Here is a 19346-nt window from a genome sequence, read left to right as displayed (position 1 = left end):
TGTTCGGAACTTAGTAGCACCTGTTACTCTCACCCCCTGTCGACCGCAGACCAGCTGGGTTTCCTACTACCCTTACGTTAACGTTATCGTAATTACATCGTACATACATACACATATACAAGCGACATTGTCTTAATATGAGAGAGCACACGAATACCAACGTTTAATTTTCCTCACACTCTCTATACATTAAGACGCTTATTCTCACCGCTGTTTGGCTAACACGATTCCACAAAGTCCATTGATTAATGTGCATAAAATATATATATATATATATATATATATATATATATAACCAATATTCCATGCGGCGGTAATCATAAGCTTGTCACAATTATGATTAAATAATTTCTCATTTCAAAAAATGAATAAAGTTCCATTTATTTTTGAATTAATATTCTCGGTGGAAAAACTTTTTCTTCAATCAACTTTTTTTCTCTGAAATTATTTTCTATTTAATAACTTTTATTCAGTTTTTCTTTTCGTTTTCTTTTCATGGAGAAATTGTGGATTATTCTTTTAATATACGTTCGACTTGATAAATTAGATCCAAAAAAGCTGCAAATTATATTTTTTTTATCATTATTTGTGATTATGCGACCATAGTGACAAGTATCGCTTATCTCTTATCTATCGGTAATATAGAGAACTAGTTTAAAATTTTATTTTAGAAAGAACGGAATGTATTTTCCTTATATAACACCATCCGCGACAAAATTCAACTTTTTTTTGACCCACAAAAAAAACCATCATTTTTGGAAACTAGGACCCAAAAAAAAAAAAAACCCGTGTCTTGCTATAGATCAAGTCGTTTGTGGTTTTTAGGGATGAAAACAGCACCTGAATAAAAAGTGACAAGATATCTTTTAAAAATTATTAATATTTTATAAAACTTGATATCTGGGAGTTTTCGGGGTCGATGATTATTAATCTGATGTTAGATTTTCAAAATTCAAAATAGCGGATTCAATATGGCGGTTAAAATTTTAAAAAGTTATTAAATTTTTTTTAAACCGTGGTATCTAGGGGTTTTTTGGGTCCTAGTTTCCGAAAATGTTAAATTTTTTTATGGGTCAAAAATTGTGTTGGACGGTGTAATCGAATTATTTTAAAACTCTTCTTATTCCATTAATTGCAATTTCTATATAATAAATAATAAATAACACTGTTTCTACTATAATAAATAGATTTATGTTTAACTTGGTAAAATTATAGATTATATATTTAATATTTCGCCATGAATTCCATTCCATTGTGAAACAATGGGAAAATTCATCTTCTTTGAAAACTTTATCCTCAACAAAACCAACTTTACAAATTTGCATCCACATATTTAACGTGTTTAGTGCGGGGAAATATTGGAAAATTTATGGATGTTGGTGTTGTTGAGAAATGAAACTTTCGATACAAACATATATCCCCTTGGAACAAAACCGATAGTGTCGATAGGTTGAGGAAGCGTCGAAAATGTCAGCAAAGACGACAGAACCATCCTTCCCCCCCTCCCCATTGAACGTTTCGTGGCGGAATTGCTGTCAACGAGTATTGCTGTGGCTGAGAGAGAGAGAATATCGAGCGAGTACACACAAGGCGTTGTAGTTTGTTCTCAAAATAGGGGAGGGTTGGGTGGATGGATACGTAGGTGTTCAGAGCTTGGGTTATGTATTGGCACATGTTCGTAATTGTGGCCATTTGTCGAGACTCGCTCTTCGGGTGAAAGAGAAGCGTGAGGAGATACAAGAGGGTACGAATCGAGGGTCGTCGTCGTCGTCGTCGTTGTCTCGCTCTAGAGTCGTCGATGAACGAGCAATATATCAAGTTATCGCAAAATGCGACCCTATATGTCCGATCTACATTTATCCCTTTAAGCCTCGAAAATCTTTCCAAAATGACCATATCATGATAAAACTTTTCATCTCGATGGTAAAAAAAAAGTACAAATGCAAATAATCTCTTTAGAAGAGAAAAATTACTCGAAATTATTACTCTCAGAAGTATGTTACTCAGAATTCTTGTGGTCGAAAAAAAAGAATATTAATTTTCTTATAGAAGATTCTGTAATAGAGCAATTACGTCAAGTAAGAAAATTTACATCCGGTAAGGTTTTATTATATGAAAAAAAAAAACCCCCCCCATTTCTTATTTGTCAAGAATACTACTTAACACTAAGCAATGGGTTTGAAAAGAAAATTCTATGAGTCTTGATGATGGTGGAATAAAATATAAAGTTTCGGATTATTATTATTGGAGGCGGAATCTCTCGCGAATAATTTGAGATTCATTGAGAATGCAATAGGGCAAGCCACTTGTAATTCTTTTCCATTGCTTCTGCCTCCAGCCAACCAACCCCCCTTTGATACTCGAATCGGCGCGTCTTTTTTTGTCCCGCCATTTGTTCGAAATAGCCTGGCAAGAAAAGAAAAGCGAAGCACACCGCATAGTGAAGTTAACTTCGCATTTAACATCTGCCTGGAAGGTTAAAATTTCCCTCGAGGTTTACTCTAAGTTGAAGCTGGATATCTTTTGTCTGCCGATTCGAAGGAGAAAATCAGGAGGGTTTTATCTTTGTGCGCGGTAGACTCCTCTACCCACGTTTCTACTCTTCGTTTCCTTTTTTTTTTTTTTTTTTTGGTGGTGGTATTTATTTTTTTCCCCCCTCCTTCGTAGACTCTAAAGAGTATATAGTACCTCTTTTTCTTGTATACCATTAATTATTTACCGCAAAGGAGATATCAAATCGGATTTGCTTGTACCTTAATCCGCATCATCAAGAATACACCTTTATCAGTGACTGTATCTTTTCACCTAAAACGGGCGCCCGCATCATTTTTGTTGCTCTTGCGAAAACAGTATCTTCAGTCGTTTATCAAAAAAAAAAAAAAAATAATAATAATTAAAAATTAATTATAAAAACGAACATATAAGAATTGATTTTCAGCAACCGGGGACAAAAAAAGAAATCCATTAATGTAATCGAATCATGATTTTCTAAAGCACATATTTTATAATTCAATCGAGCAGATTGAATCAATGAATTTTTTCTCAGCGTAGAAACGTTATAATACGTTATTCATGAGAAACGTGAGAAACAGTAAAATCCAAGAGAATGTCTTGAAATTTGCAGGATGCTCGAAATGCGCGTACCCTTTTATAAAATGTTTGCAGTTGATGCTTTTACAGTTATCCCACTTTCATGACCTTCTTCAAAAATTTATCAGATTACAAGTACATTTTAACAATCAGTTAACATGATTAATATATCATGATATACAAATTAAAAAATAAATTCACAATTATTTTTTTTTTTAATTCAAATTAAAAATTTTCTTTTTCATAATTTCTCGAAACGAAATTACCATCACTATATTTCCAATATCAAATTTCACTTATCGTGAAAATATAAACGAAAAAAAAACGGGACCAATTTACTCGAGTGTCATTGATATATACTACGGAATGAAAATTTACCACCCAAAGAGAGAAAAAAAAAAGAAAAAAGTGAATTATGCGATCCAACTTATTGGCAAACGGTTATATAAAACTTGCGCGGTGATTTTTCGACTTCTTCACGAATAAGAATATATTGAAATCATAACGGCGCGTTCATGAATATTATTCAGGTCTTAAAGCAATATAATCCTAAATCGATAGAGCGATGGGGAATAAATTTTTGTCCCCCGTTTACTGGAATCTTCTTCATAGACTTAAAGATCTGATGAAGAAGAAAATAAAAAGTATTTTGGTAATTTTGGTTTTTTTTGATAGATTCAAAAAGAAGAATTAATAAATATGATAAATGGATTTGTAATGAAATACTGACAAGTAGCTGAGAATTTAGTATAGAGAAAATAAATGTTCAAACCACTGAAATGTACACACAAATTCAATGTCGAAAGTATCTAATAAATCAGAGAAAATTATTGACTCGAATCGCGTGAAACTGGTCACGAGCAAAATTGTCAGATCGTGAGCGAGCTTCTTGCTCTTTAACTGCTGACTGTGTGCAAGTTACCAAGATCATTGCTGCGACTCACTACTGATCTCAGAGAATTAGCGTCTTCTCGATTGTTCTTTGATTAGTTCCATTTAGTCTCACTAACCACGCGTGATTACAGAGTAATAAACTGCGGTCAAAAGTAATTGCAAAACGTATTTCCTTCAACTCTCTATCTTCTTTCTTCACATTCCATATTCATATGACGAGTGTTTCTTTAAAAAGATCACAAAAAAAAAAAATCCATTCTTTTTCAACTTCTCAATGTTCAAATTGTAAAATTTAAACAAACCGAAAATTTAAGCAATTATTGACTAATTTGTGGCCGCCTTTTTTTTAATACAAAATAAAAAATTTTCTTTTTCCATGTGAAAGTGGAAAATTGATATATAATATATTGACTAATAAAATGAAAAAATAAGTATAATTATAAAAATTTATGAGAAGTAACCGCATGGCTCCTCCTTTGCAGGGTTTCGTGTCCTGCTAAGGTAACGTTTACTACCGTGGTAAAGGTTACTATAGAAACAGTTGCTATGGAAACGGTTACTATGGAAACAGTTGCTATGGAAACGGTTGTCATGGAAACGATTGTTATGGAAATGGTTACTATGGAAACGGTTGTCATGGAAACAATTGTTATGGTAATGGTTACTATGGAAACAGTTGCTATGGAAACGATTGTCATGGAAACGATTGTTATGATAATGGTTACTATGGAAACAGTTGCTATGGAAACGGTTGTCATGGAAACAATTGTTATGGTAATGATTACTATGGAAACAGTTGCTATGGAAACGGTTGCCATGGAAACGGTTGCTATGGAAACGGTTGCTATGGAAACGGTTGTCATGGAAACGATTGTTATGGTAATGGTTACTATGGAAACAGTTGCTATGGATACGGTTGTCATGGAAACGATTGTTATGGTAATGGTTACTATGGAAACAGTTGCTATGGAAACGATTGTCATGGAAACGATTGCTATGATAACGGTTATCATGGAAACGATTGTTATGGTAATGGTTACTATGGAAACAGTTGCTATGGAAACGGTTGTCATGGAAACAATTGTTATGGTAATGATTACTATGGAAACGGTTGCCATGGAAACGGTTGCTATGGTAACGGTTGTCATGGAAACGATTGTTATGGTAATGGTTCCTATGGAAACAGTTGCTATGGAAACGGTTGTCATGGAAACGATTGTTATGGTAATGGTTACTATGGAAACAGTTGCTATGGAAACGATTGTCATGGAAACGGTTGCTATGATAACGGTTGTCATGGAAACGATTGTTATGGTAATGATTACTATGGAAACAGTTGCTATGGAAACGGTTGTCATGGAAACGGTTGCTATGGTAACGGTTGTCATGGAAATGGTTGCTATGGTAACTGTTACCATGGCAATAGTATGAGTGTACAATTATTATTACTGAATGAAAAAAACCACATAAATATTTTGCTTCGAAATTGTAAAAATCAAAGACCGCCTGTACTTAAAATACTACAACGTGTGGGATGACAAAACATGAATTAGAAATGATTCTGAAACGAGTCTCAAAGATCGTATATATATATAAATGAAGAAAATCGTTTGCAACGATAAACAAATTACTCTCATTTGTTGATGGGGGCATAACATCCGGCAAGTTGTCAGGAATAATGACTATTTTCTGTGATTAGTTGCAATTAAGGAAGCGACAGTTCTAAATTATTCAACCTACTTTTAATTAGTTCTATCAGAAATTTATTGCAAGATTAGATAGACGGGTATAAAATAAAGAAAAAAAAAAGAGAAATAGAGTTGATTGGCGGATTTTTAAATCTCATTACGTCATTTTATATCGGATTGTAAGAAACGTTGTGGAACCGGGTTTTGATAAAAGTATCAAGTCCGCTCGATACGAATTGATTTTGTTTTTTTTTTTTTTTTTTTGTTTTGTTTTTCAATTCTAAATCACGAGATGCACGCGAGCTTTTAACCTGAAACACGCGAGACATATATACATATGAACTCACATCACAAAACTGTCGTAATACATTTGCATTACGTTGAACGCGACAAACATGTTTCGCTTATATTATATATATATATATATATATATATATATATATAGCGTGCACGACTTCTTTGCTCGATTTGCAAATTAGACTCGGTAGTAAGAATATCATTGACGAATTAACCTATTCTTTGACTTTAATTGCTTCTCAAAAGAAATTAATTTTAACTATTGCCCTGTGAAAAAAAAATTATTTGATAAAAAATAATCCAACAATTATCAAATAAATATTTCCTTGAAATAATTTTTAATTAAATTTTTTACAAATATAGAAATTGTTGATTTAAATCACAGTTTATTTGATTTAAATAATTAATTATTTCATACAAATTTATTTAATAGTAGTCAAGTGAGTGATTATTTGTATCAAATAGATTTTTTTGATATTGTCTTCAAAAATTGTGATTGGAAAAATTCTTTCCTAATTTTTGAAATAATGAATAACTATAATAAAGCATATTAATTAGAATTACAAAAATTCATTTCTGCAGTATTTTAATTAAATTCTTCACTGCAAAATTTTATAATCCATAGACAAAAACTAGTTTCATCATTTTTCAAACTTGTTCGGAAATGTCTTCTTCTTTCTTATATATCATTTTTAAAGATTAATCGAGTCTTGACAAAAAAAAAGGAGTCTTGATTATAGAGGAATAATAGAGGAATCTTTTACAATTATAGGAGACAGAGAGAGAGAGAGTAGAGACTCGAACAGGAAAGAAATAAAGAAAGGAAAATTGAATATAAGAACGGAAAGAAGATAAAAAGCAATAGAAGAAATGAAAGAACAATTCAGAATAATAGACATAATAAATGACAATTCTATATTTTTCGTAAAGAGGATGTGCGTGTCTTATAAATAGAAATTAGAAATACAAGTTTCTTTATCTGATGATTTTCAATATCCTGCTTGAAATGAGAATTCAAATGTATAATTGCTTTCTTTATTTTTTTTGTTTTCTTTAGGTCTGCAAACTACGTAAACGCGACGAAAGAGTGCGAACTCTCGGACATGGATAGATTAACAGTGGCCGGATCTGGTGCATTAGAAGCGGCAAAAGGAGTGGATTACTTGGAAAATCATTGCGTGAACGAACCAACAAAGTTGTGTGATTTCAAGAAAATTACAGGTCGCATTCTTAAGACAGTTGACTCGGTCTATCAAGACGTTGCAAACATTGATGAGTGTCGTGATCTTTGTTTAAGTTCACCATTCCGTTGTCACTCGTATGATTATGGTGATACTGGTGATATGGTGTGCCGTCTCAGTCATCATTCAAGAGCAACACTCTCCGACATTCAGGTTTGTATATCCGGAAACAAAAATTCTCTCTCTTATCTCTCTTTCTTTTTTTTTCTTTCTTTCTATCTCTATCTTTCCCATAACTTCCCTCTTGATTGTATACGTTCTTATAAAGATTCTTCGTTCTGATTTTAAAATGGGTCTTCATAACTTCCGCGATTTCAGTAAAGTCAACTATTAAAAGTGCATCACATCATCCATAATTCACGTCTTGATCCGTGCTCTATATATAGATTACTTTTATGCAAAACTCTGTTATAACTTCATCGATAATATAATGATTTGCTAGTTGGAAAATGCCATAGCGTTATTTACCGAATCATATATAATTCCATCGGATAACATTTTCGAATTAATAATTAATTATAACGAAAGCATTTACTCAAGTTTGTTATATAGTTAAAATATTAATCATTTTCTTGTCTCAGAATGGAAAATTTAAGAAGATAATAACATGATGATAATTTTGCATGACAAATTTAATAAGAATGTTATGAAAAATAAAATGAATTGAAAGAAAATTAAGTGATTATTAGGCCGAAAAAGGAATTAAATTAAATAAAAATTAAACCAAATAAAGATTAGGTTACATAAGAATTAGTGTTATTGTGCCAAATAAGAACTAGAATAAATAAAGATTAAGCCAAATAAGAATTAGGTTAAGTAAAAATTAGGACAAATTAAAACTAGGTTAGAAAAATATTAAGCCAAATAATAATCAGGTGTAGTAAAATTAAATATTAGGCCAAATAATAATTTATGTAAGGATTAGGATACATGAGAATTATATTAAATACAGATTAGAGTAAATAATAATTAGGCCAAATAAGATCAAGAATAAATAAAGATAAAGCCAAATAAGAATTACGTTTAGTAAAACTAAATATTAGGCCAAATATAAATTTGCGGAAGGATAAGGCTACACGAGAATTAGGCTAAATAATAATTAGACCAAAAATAAAGAAAAAAAAACAAAGACAAACAAAAAACAAGAAAAAATAAAAATTAAGCCAAAGAAGAATTAGGTTTAGTAAAACTAAATATTAGGCCACATTAGAAATTGCGCGATAAATAAATATATGAGAATTAGATTACATTGAACTAAAAATTAAACCATATTGCAAATCATTTACGAATAATGTAAAAAAAAGTAAAATAAAAAAATGAAATAAAAAAGTAAAAAAAAAAATGTAAAATAAAATCCTAATTTCAAAATAATCGTTTTCTTGTTATAATCTCAAAATTGATGGAATACATAAAGCAATTAGTGCGTTTATGTTTATCTAAACGTGAAATTAGTTTGGCCAAAATTTGTCACAACTATGAATGGTGATAAATTTGATTATTATTGTATATATATATATAGTCATGACGTGAAAGTAGATTAAAATTTAAGTGCATTGAAAGTGCATTGCGTTTAAAGTGGCATTTTCGGTCCGAAATCGAGTTTCTATTGCACACGTTTTCCGTATCACACATACCCTCTGTATAAGAGCACACAGTTCGAACATTCGCTTAGGGGTCCTTCGCTGGGTGGAAAAAAACAAAAGAAAAAATCTTGTTCTCGCCAACCTGTTGAAACTTCATTGTCGCTTATAGTTTTTCAGAGAGGGATTTCGTATATATATATATATATATATATATATATATATATATATATATATATATATATATATATATATATATATATATATATATATATAACAAAAGAAGATAATGAAGGAACCACATACATGTATACATAAAAGTGGAATAAAGACAATAGAACGTATGATTTATAATCTGCTTGAACAATGATGAAAAAAATATTCTTTAATCTTTCTTTTAGTAAAATTGTAGCAAAATCTCTATTTGCATTTGATATAATATTAACCTTTTTCACGCTCAGGAAAAACTGTGGAGATTTAAGAAAAGAAAACTGTAATTACAGTTTTTTACGATCTCTGATTACGAATATGAGGTTTTCAAAAATTCAAAATGGCGGATCCAATATGGTGATCGGAAGTTTGAAAATATGATAGAAGCAGGCGCATGGCGCTTCCATCGCAGGGTTTCGTGGACAATATTAATATTACCGTTGTTAATGAAAAAAATCCTTAGCAACGGTTGCCATGGTAACGCTTGCTATGGTAACTGTTACCATGGCAACCAAACTAGTGTACGACGGACGCCAAACTGAAACTATAAGGCTTTCTGGCCTAGGCGACGAAACCCTAAAAATCGTTTGGTTTTACTTGAAATTTGTTTCTTGGGGGTTTTCAGGGTACAAATCTATTTGTAACTGGTGACAACGTGAATCCCCGAGTAATAAGTTTCAAGTGAATTGGATCAATTGAAAATTTTTTTGTTTGTGTGGCCTTATGAATTTTGAAAAACCAACATCAGATTCGTAATCAGCAATTTTAAATTAAATCTCTTTTCTTCTTCTTCTTCTTCTTCTTCTTAAATAAATTAGTGAGCTTTGAGGGCTTTAGTTTAATTAACAATTTGTGTTTGATAACGTTTCAGGAACCCTATCTAGACGTGCCAGAGGCATCAACGTACGAGTTGAGTTCTTGCTACAACGTGACAATCGACTGTCTAGCTGGAGATATGGTGACAAGGATACAGACGAGCAAGCTGTTTAATGGCAAGGTATACGCGAAGGGTTCACCCAACTCGTGCGTGAAGGACGTAAAGGGAGTACTGGAATTCGAACTACGAATGTCTTATAGCGATCTTGAATGCAATGTAAAGCAGCAGGGTTTGGGTCGATATCTTAACGATGTGGTTATTCAACATCATGACACTATTATCACGAGGTCGGATCTGGGTTTAGCTGTTACTTGCCAATATGACTTGAGCAATAAAACAGTTTCAAATGAGGTGGATTTAGGTGTTCATGGCGATGTTACACCATCATTGTTTGAGGAGGTTGTTGTTGATTCACCAAATGTTGCAATGAAAATTACCGATCGCAGCGGAAAAGATGGAGTGCCATCGGCTGAAGTTGGTGACCCTTTAGCGCTCAAATTTGAAATTCTTGATCCAAACAGTCCATATGAAATATTTGTACGTGAATTGGTTGCATTGGATGGCGTTGATTCAAGTGAAATTGTTCTCATTGATTATCGTGGCTGTCCAACGGATCAAGTGATTATGGGACCACTTTATAAATCTACCAACACTGGCAAGGTAAGGATATATTATATTTATCTCTTTCTATTTTCAATTATGGAATTTTAATGGGGTAGAGCGTTAAATGAGAAAATAGATGATTCTGCGCTATAACTTTGAATGGTTTATCATAAATGGTGATTGCAACTATTAGCAGTCTAAGCAGGCAATTAAGAAATAGAGGGTGCTTCCGAGCTAAACGGATAACCCATTTATCATCTTTGTGGACAATCATCCACGTGAATGTTTATAGCTCATGTATGGAAGATGCGGCGTATTATCCCATCAGTGTCGTGGCATTTTAATCTGATAGTTTCAATCTGAAATTATTTAAAAGACCTCACACTGACATTAATTACAATTATTTGCCCTCAAGTAATTACGCTTTCATCATTGTAGGAGAGGGGTTCGCTGTGGGCGATATGAATTTAATATTGGGTTATATTTCGTGTTGGCAATATTTAATAATTGAATGCGTGACTTGGTGATAGCACCTCGAGCGACGGTATAACACGATAGATGTCGATAGCACCTGACACGTGCGCGAAGGCAACGTTGTATGGTACTTAACGGAAAAAAAATGTGAGTTAACGATTGGCCGTCTCATGCTAATCAATCATGTTGGCGGATTTTATGGTAGTGGTGCTATAGAAGAAGTCTAGTAATTTACTCTGCGTAACAGGTCGAACGACGACGACAACGCAATGCGCTCCTTCCTCTTCATGATGATACATGATGACAGGACTCGATAATTATTATAGAAATTATTCACATACCAAAAGAAAAGAAAAAGAACAAATCGCTATACTTATTCTTGTTATTTGCCTCCTGGTAATATTTAATCAATTTCTCAATTATAGTTATTATAAATAATTGTTTAAAAAAGAACAATTATAATTCAATCAACAATAATAATACATGAGTCATTGATAATAGTAATTTATTATTAAATATGGAATTTTTGTTTAAAATTCTATTTCATTTAAGATTAACCTATTTTTGTGATGAGAAAAAAATTTTACACTGAACGACGACGATAACTGCGTTCATTTTTTTTTTTTTTGCGCTAGGGTATTTTCTCTGTCAATACAATCATAAATGTCACGAGAGAGAGTTTCTCAACAAGAGCCACCGAACCGAAAGAAGGAAGTATTAATCCGAGTTATTAGATTTTTCCCCGCTAATGTGGAAAATTGGACTTTCCACTTGAGAAGCCGAGTGTATGTAAGTTATTGGATTAGAAATATTGGATATTAAGAAAAAAAAAATAAACGTATTTGTAAATAACCAAAGTGGATAATTTGCACAGCTTTATAGAGTGTCAGGCAAAACAAAGATGGGCACCGCCTCGTTAACCGCCTCGCGACTCTTCCACGTTTATTTTGCCCCCACGAAGTACACGCTTTATTAGAATGTAATAACAGTTCTGATGGGATAAACAAAGGACGAATTAAAGTGAAGATTACGTATAAATTCAACCGCGTATTTCCTGTAGATTTTGTCGATTGAAGGGTATAAAAGAGAAACGAAGAATAAAGAGACAGAAAATAAGGGGTCTCGACTAAACTCACGTTCTTTTGAACTGACATTTTAACAAGAAGAATTCTTCGTGTACCGCCTTAAGGAAATTAGAATTCGAGAAGAATGGAGATGCAATCCACATTTTCCTATATATCTCTCTCTATTTCTGGGCGAGTTGCACTTGATAAAATGTCTCGAGGTCGAGTGATATACTGCAACGGTACAATGAAGGGAGGCACAATATCGCTTCATTAACAAGTAATACCATAGACACACAAGTACGTGGTAAACCTAACATCGTCGATCTGGTTAGTTTGTTGTGCGGAAGAGCATATGTATATAGAGAAGGTGTATTCGTTCTCAAGACGGTGAACGAACGACGCGTTTAATTAACACCTCGGCACCGACTCACGCGTACTCTGTAATTACCACGCTGCAGTATTCAGCAGTACCGTTTGGAATAAGAGAATGCGCGCCTTACTACAGTTTTATCTTTCAGTAATTGCATTTTCTGTAATTGCCAAGTGTAACTTTTAACAAACGATGACGAAATCCAATAACAGTTCATTGCACAATGAAAAGCCCTTATTTTCATTTGCCTTTATTCCAATTTCCCTCAAATAATTACTGTCTCCAATTTCCTTTAATTTTCGAAAAAGGAAAACGCATCTCGCATTTATAGACTCCACAAAGACTTATTTTCGTTGAGAGTTGAAAATGAAATGAAAACAAAGAGGTTATTTTCTTGTTGTGCGGTATAAAACGTCGAGCGGCCTTAGTGTGTTATATGACTATAGGAAGCTGCGCTTGTCGATCGCGGCCTCAATGAAATACGCGCGAGTGCACGACGGAAACATAAATTCGCAAGGGCGTTTACCAAGCGGCTTTGGAGAGGTATCGACTTCCTGCTGGTGCGGGAAAAAGTTGATTTTATTAAGCGGGAAGAAAAACGAGTCTCTCTCTCTCTCTTTTTTTTCTAACGGGCTCTCTTCTAGGCAGGAATTTACCCAAAAGACATGAACCGTATGTTCGTCACGTATTGCACACGCCGGAGGGCAACGTTTCACGACTATATAGTATATAGTAGACCGGTTTTTGAATGAAATTGGAAACATTTCTCAAAGACGCGTGCTACCATGTGACTTTTTTTTTAAAAAAAAACCGGACTGCAGTAAAATATCAAGAATATATAATCCCAAACATTTATCTCGGGTAGAAAATTAAGGCATATGTCATCATCTTTTTTTTTTTTTGGGTAATTTTTTCCCTCTTTATAATAACTCGTTGGGGGAAAAAAAGACGCTTTGACAGTATAAACTGAAACTATTAAGATGATGAAGAAACGTTTCGAATTGGCACGCGAAATGCGCCCTACTGAATATACTTTCTTGATCCGCATTCTACTCTTCTTGGGCAATTATTCCCGACTTCAACGAAGTTCCTCTTTTCAATAAGATAAAAGGTACATGAAAAGAAGGTTTCACCTATAAACCAGGTATACAATAATACAGATGAAATCATAGTTTTTTTCGTGCACGCATCTAAATTTCAATGCCGTGCAGTGAAATATATTGTGGCGCCACCGTGTTAACCAGTAAACGTCATGGAACATTAAGGTGCCGTCCTAGCATCAATATTTTCTCTGCAACTGTGTTTTACGGTGACTTCACGATGATTGTAGGTGAAACCTTCTTTCAGTGTATTAGCAAAAAAAAAAACAGACTACAATCAAAATGACTGGTTCGTGTCTAGTGCAGATTCGTTGCGACACATGACTTTACGAGCAGACACGAATCATTATAGTTACAGCGCTTTTTCCTATATGCAGAGTTCGCTACCAGAATTCTCCAAATAAAAATAACGTTGTAATTATTTCTTTGTTACAGATTTTGCTCTCACACTTTGATGCTTTCAAATTCCCAAGTTCAGAAGTTGTGCAATTCCGCGCATTGGTCACACCCTGTATGCCAACATGTGAGCCAGTTCAATGTGATGTTGAGGAATCAACTGGAGATGTACGATCGGTAATATCATTTGGTCGCCGTCGTCGTAGACGATCAACATCATCGCAATCACGTGAAGATCTTCTCCTCGTGCAATCAATTCAAATCACTGATAAATTTGGATTTGAACGTGACGGTAAACCAATAAACATGAATTCAACGCGTGACAGCAATTTCATTGAAAGTGAAGATATTTCAAGTGGCTTCATGGGAAGTTGCATTAATTTGGGTGAAGCAATTGTGGCAGGTACTGTCTTCCTAGTCGCTCAAATTGCCATTATTGCAGCATGGACATTCACATGGCAACGTCGGCGGCAAATTTTAAAACATCAGGAGGCACTCTCCGTTTCTGTTTCTGTACCCGGTATGCATTCAGGTCGTGCCGATAGTCTCTGCAAATTATACGACGCTGGCTATTCGCGACGCTTTTAAATACAGAAAATAAAAAATAGGGATCCTGAAAATCTCGCTTTTTCCTGTCAAAAAAAAAAAGGGAGAACTTTTCCGCGTAATCGACCAGTAAACGCTTCAAGTCAATCTTTTTTAATTTCTTCGCTAGATTAAAGCTCAATTCTATATATAATGTTTCTTCACTGGACGATTTGCGATAATTTTCCTTTGGCAGGAAGAAAGGTGCTTTTTTTTAAGATAAAAATTGCGGACTCATATCTATTTTAACTTGGCCATGGCGAATATACTGCTTTTGATCCGTTCCATCAACGGGAATTCTTACGCTCTCTTCTGTGTACCTTTTTAAGTGTGACTGGTTATTTCTCTAAAAATTGATCTTTTATAAAAAAAAAAATGGGGAGGGGAGAAAAATTGAGCATCGTGCCAAACGTAATTTATCTTTCTTTCTCAAAAAAAAAAAAAAACTTTATGTATGTGTGTTAAAGCGACACTTGGATTTTACAAGTCGAATTCAAAGTGAAAAAAAAGAAGTTCCCTTCTCTCAATAAATTACTTGGAATCCGCTTAGAATTGTGGTCTCGTGCGAAGCGAGAGATGGCGGAGAAAAGAGTTTTTCGGACTTGCCAGGAGAGGCGTGGCACACGGCAACAGAGGTGATGGAGGTCGACATGTATTTGCTACGTAGCGCGGATTCTAATTAGCATTGGGAATCAAGCGTGATTATGCAGATGCTCCAAGTGGGATATCAGGACCACGACGTGGCATTGGGGGTTCAGTTTCGGGGGATGCCTTGGCACCAAAGGGGTTGGCAGAAGGTTAATTACCTCTTGTGGTGCCTCTCTCACTCTCTCTATCTCTATCTCTCTCTCTCTTGGTTCTATATAAGCTTGGCGAACCCCGGGATTTGATGGGGTAACTGCTTGAAGGGGTGGAGGGGGTTACTGTTGGCTCACATCGACGATAGTTATCTCACCATACGGTTCGCGTAACCTCGGATCCCCTTCTACTTAACCTTAGCCACGTCTCCGTCCTCCATACTATGGGCATGTTAATTTACATTGCGGCACGTGACCTTATCAATCTGAACCAGCGTTCTCGCGTGGGTACTATATAAGGTGCATCTCAAAAAAAAGAGTATAAAAGCCATGCAAAATTTTATAGCCATACACTTTCGAGGTCAAATCATTTATCAAATTTTTTTTTTTTTTTCTCTAATATATCAAAAATTCTAATCGAAGAGCACGCAAACAAATTTTTTTTTTTTTATTCAACATATTAAATTAGTTATATTCTTTCTTTAGTTCTCTCACTCTTTCACCAATGAATCCTATTTTCGATGATAAAGTAAATCAGATTAAGTACTAGATTTCTTGCTTGAAATGTTTTTGGTCAAATAACAGTTTTGATAATAACAGCCGTTTTATTAGTTATTGTGAAATTCTATTAGAAGAAGAAGAAAAAAAAACCTTATTTAGCAGTGATGATCTATATTCTTACATGCAATTTTCGATTTTTATTTTGTGAGAAGAAAATCGTTGTTTTAATTAAATGAAAAAAAAGGAGTTTCTTGTGAAAGAGAGAGAAAACACTATACGACTGATTTGTTATAATGGGACTAAATTGGGTTTTAATTGGGATGACGTTCGTTTTAGAACTGGTAACGAGTGCGCAGCAGTTTTTTTTTTACGGAAAAAAAAGTAATCTAGGATTCGAATAGAGTGCCTACCGACGTATTTAGTAAATTAGGTTAGAAGTACGGGTTACGTGCAATTTTAGATAAATGAAATTCAATTAGGCATATACATTGGGGGACTCTAGATTTCAGAAAAAAAAAACAAAAAAATTTTTAATTTTTGTGAAATCGAATCAAATATTAATTTAGAAAATGAACTCGTCAAGACAATTTTGATATTTTGTATTTCTGAATACTTCGTTTGTCTTGCGGGGTTTGTAATAGTTTATTATTTTTTTTTTTTTAGTGTTTGATGTTTAAAAAAAAAAATATTTCATCGTCAACACAGTATTAAGTATTAACATTGACGCTAATTTTTAAATATCCGGTGAGCGTAGTATTTTATTAATATAAATAATAATAATAATAATAATTTTTGTAGCGCGATTGAGAGTATATAACTCGAAAATTGTCGCAGGAACGCTGGGGCAGAAAATATAATTAAAAACAATTTGTGCTCTCTTCCGCCCTCGTAGTTACGTTCCAACGTGTCAACACAAAAGGTGCCTACGTACTACATATTAGTAAGTGACTGCATTTTGCAATATGACTTATAATTATGGTTGTTATCTACGATAAAGTTAATAATTTCGCTAACTAAGCTGACGTAGTATAATCAACCTTGCTTGTGGTGAGAGGGTAGAACCAATTACGCAAGTTTGGCAAAATAAGAAAAAAAAAAGTAGTAATTTTTTTTGTATAAGTGAGCGCATACCCGTACTTTTATATAAAAAAAAAAAAAAAAAAAAACGCGCGGTTGAGACAATTTATATATAGAAAATTATTTCTAGACGTGCGCACACAATGACGTAAGAAAAATTCGTGTCTGCTTTTTTAATATTTTTTTTTTTTTTGGCTTTGACCTGTTAAGAGAAATAAGGAAAATAAGGAGACTTGTTGATTTTCGATACGGTACTACCGTCGCTAATGTCGATTTCACGGGAACGGGTCCAGTGCGATCGACGATTCGACCCGAAGGAATTGTATTGTGTCTCCTGACTCCGAAAGATCGCAAAAATGGATTTAAAAAAAAAAAAGACGGAGAATTTTTCTTACGTTTGTGAATTTTTCTAGTGGTAATAGCTGACGCACTTTCCATCGAGTTGAGTCCATCAATTTTTTTTTTTTTATATTACAAACAACTCGATGCAAACTGCCAATATATCGATGTAAGATCAATCAATATAACTATAAAATAATTTTCTCTATGCGTATATATATATATATATATATAACGAACAGATTATTATATTAAGTAAATAGTGGGACAATTTTCGGGCTCGAGGACGAACTTTCAAAAAGAAAAAAAAAAGTATTTGCATTTTGCGATTTCCGACGTCTTGGGGGTTTTTTTTGTGTGTTTCTTTCTACAATGTGCGTTTGTTGATATATCTTTTATCTTGCTCTTATTTTTATTTTTTTTTTATTTTTTTGGGTGGAATGTCTGTGAGAGTGTAGACGTCGAAACTCGTCCCCGAGCCTTGGATATGTGTGCGTCTGTCTCTCGTATACAAGCTCGAAAGTGTATAAGTTTTGCTCTGTACTTTTGACAATCGTAAACATCCTTATATATCTTTTCACATTTTATTCTTTATCAAATTGCAAAAGCATTTTCTCCGAAACTTGTCTACATTTATAATGACACGATTGTACAGAATGTACACGACAAACTGTACTTCTCACATCACCGCAACGACATCGCTTATTTATTTTTACGTCTACATTATTTTCTTGTATTCTCATTTTCTGTCTCTCATATCTCTCTCTCTCTCTCTTACTCATCACACACATTCTTTCTTCATCTTTCACTTTCATCTTTTTTTTTTTTTTCTCTCTCATTTTACGAGCTTAGTTTTACTACGAAATGCTATAAGTAATTTAACGACTATTTTTACAAACGATATTAAACTTAATGTTTTTTTTTACTATTATAAAAGTTCTGTCCCGTCAAACATCATCGTACTCAACAGTACCGTTACGTTGTACATAGAACATATGGTACAGAGAAATAAATTCATTTTCTAACGAATATGTCAAATGTCTTTTATTTATTTTCCCGTCATTTCTGTCAATGTTTATATATTATAGATAATTTATCAATCTAGAAATTATTGCACAAAATATTTTAGTTTTAATATTTTTTTTTAAAAATTACAATAAAAATGATTAATTTTCTATTTTATTTTTCGATGAAATTTCTTTTAAAAACACTGAAATGTTCAGTCAAGTTGAATTTAATTTTTTTTTTCAACTCTTTTTCAAGTTTAATTAAATTTTAAACGTTTATGAACGTCAAGTTGAACTGTAATGGAGAACTTATGATGCTCGTGATCTTTTAAGTCTTGCCAAGAACAGAGTTCGAAGGATTTACTTTTACAAACGACAAGTAATGTGAGCTCGATTTAACTTGGAACATTAACATTCACTCAAAGACCATATAATAAACTATATAGCAAAGAACAAGCAAGTTAAATTAATTATACAATTAAGTGAATGAAATAAAAAAAAAAGTAATATGCTAATGATACTCCTTTTAAAAAGATGTTAATTTCTCATTTTTAACATCAGTAAATTATAAGTAAATTATATAATTGAAAATTTAAAAAATTCTCAAAGCTCAGGCCAATTTGAAAATAATTAGAGAGATAAATTTATTTTATGAATTTTGTATCAAAAGTTTTTCTTTTTTTTTTTAATATAATAATAAGTTAAAAGAAGGAGTTGGAAAGTCTTTGCCTTCTTCACATTTATATTTGAAAGAGAAGAGTATTATATGAAAAAGTACTTTTAGTCACGCTATAGGAAACATGTTCTCTCGCACCCATAATGCTCCTTATAGTACTCTCCAACGGCAATAATGAATCCTTCCACGCAAATTATTTTTCCACTTGTATTATCGTAGAACAAATGACTAAGAAGCAACACTAAGAGTTTAACTAATGTTGGTTACCAAGTAACAAGCATTTCATCTTTCCTGACTGAAGTGGCACAGGTTAAAAGTGGAGAAGGTATAAAACGCTATTAGTAAAAGACAACTCTCATCACTTTTCTTAATTTAAGAGTAAACAGACATTAACTTTTAACTCCTTGTTTTGATGTTGTTATTATCATTCTTTAAATACAGAGAGAGAATTTTATATATCGTGCAAAAATGCATTCT

General features: G+C 33.2%; 1 protein-coding gene across 3 annotated transcripts in view; it reads left to right on the top strand.

Annotated features, from left to right (window-relative positions):
* LOC127288002 (uncharacterized) overlaps nucleotides 1–18215 on the top strand; it is a 227488-nt gene extending 209273 nt beyond the window's left edge. For all 3 annotated transcript variants that reach the window (XM_051315181.1, XM_051315182.1, XM_051315180.1), the window contains 3 exons: nucleotides 7027–7363; nucleotides 9872–10537; nucleotides 13927–18215. In XM_051315181.1, coding sequence (XP_051171138.1) covers nucleotides 7027–7363; nucleotides 9872–10537; nucleotides 13927–14475 — 1552 coding nt within the window. In that variant the 3' untranslated portion in view covers nucleotides 14476–18215. The remainder of the gene's footprint in view (nucleotides 1–7026; nucleotides 7364–9871; nucleotides 10538–13926) is intronic.
* The last annotated feature ends 1131 nt before the right edge of the window (nucleotides 18216–19346 follow it).

The sequence above is a fragment of the Leptopilina boulardi genome, unplaced genomic scaffold (genome assembly GCF_019393585.1).
Source record: "Leptopilina boulardi isolate dan_hultmark-lab unplaced genomic scaffold, ZJU_Lbou_2.1 LbouV2_38, whole genome shotgun sequence".
Lineage (NCBI taxonomy): Eukaryota > Metazoa > Arthropoda > Insecta > Hymenoptera > Figitidae > Leptopilina > Leptopilina boulardi.
This window is presented reverse-complemented; position numbering and strand designations above follow the sequence as displayed.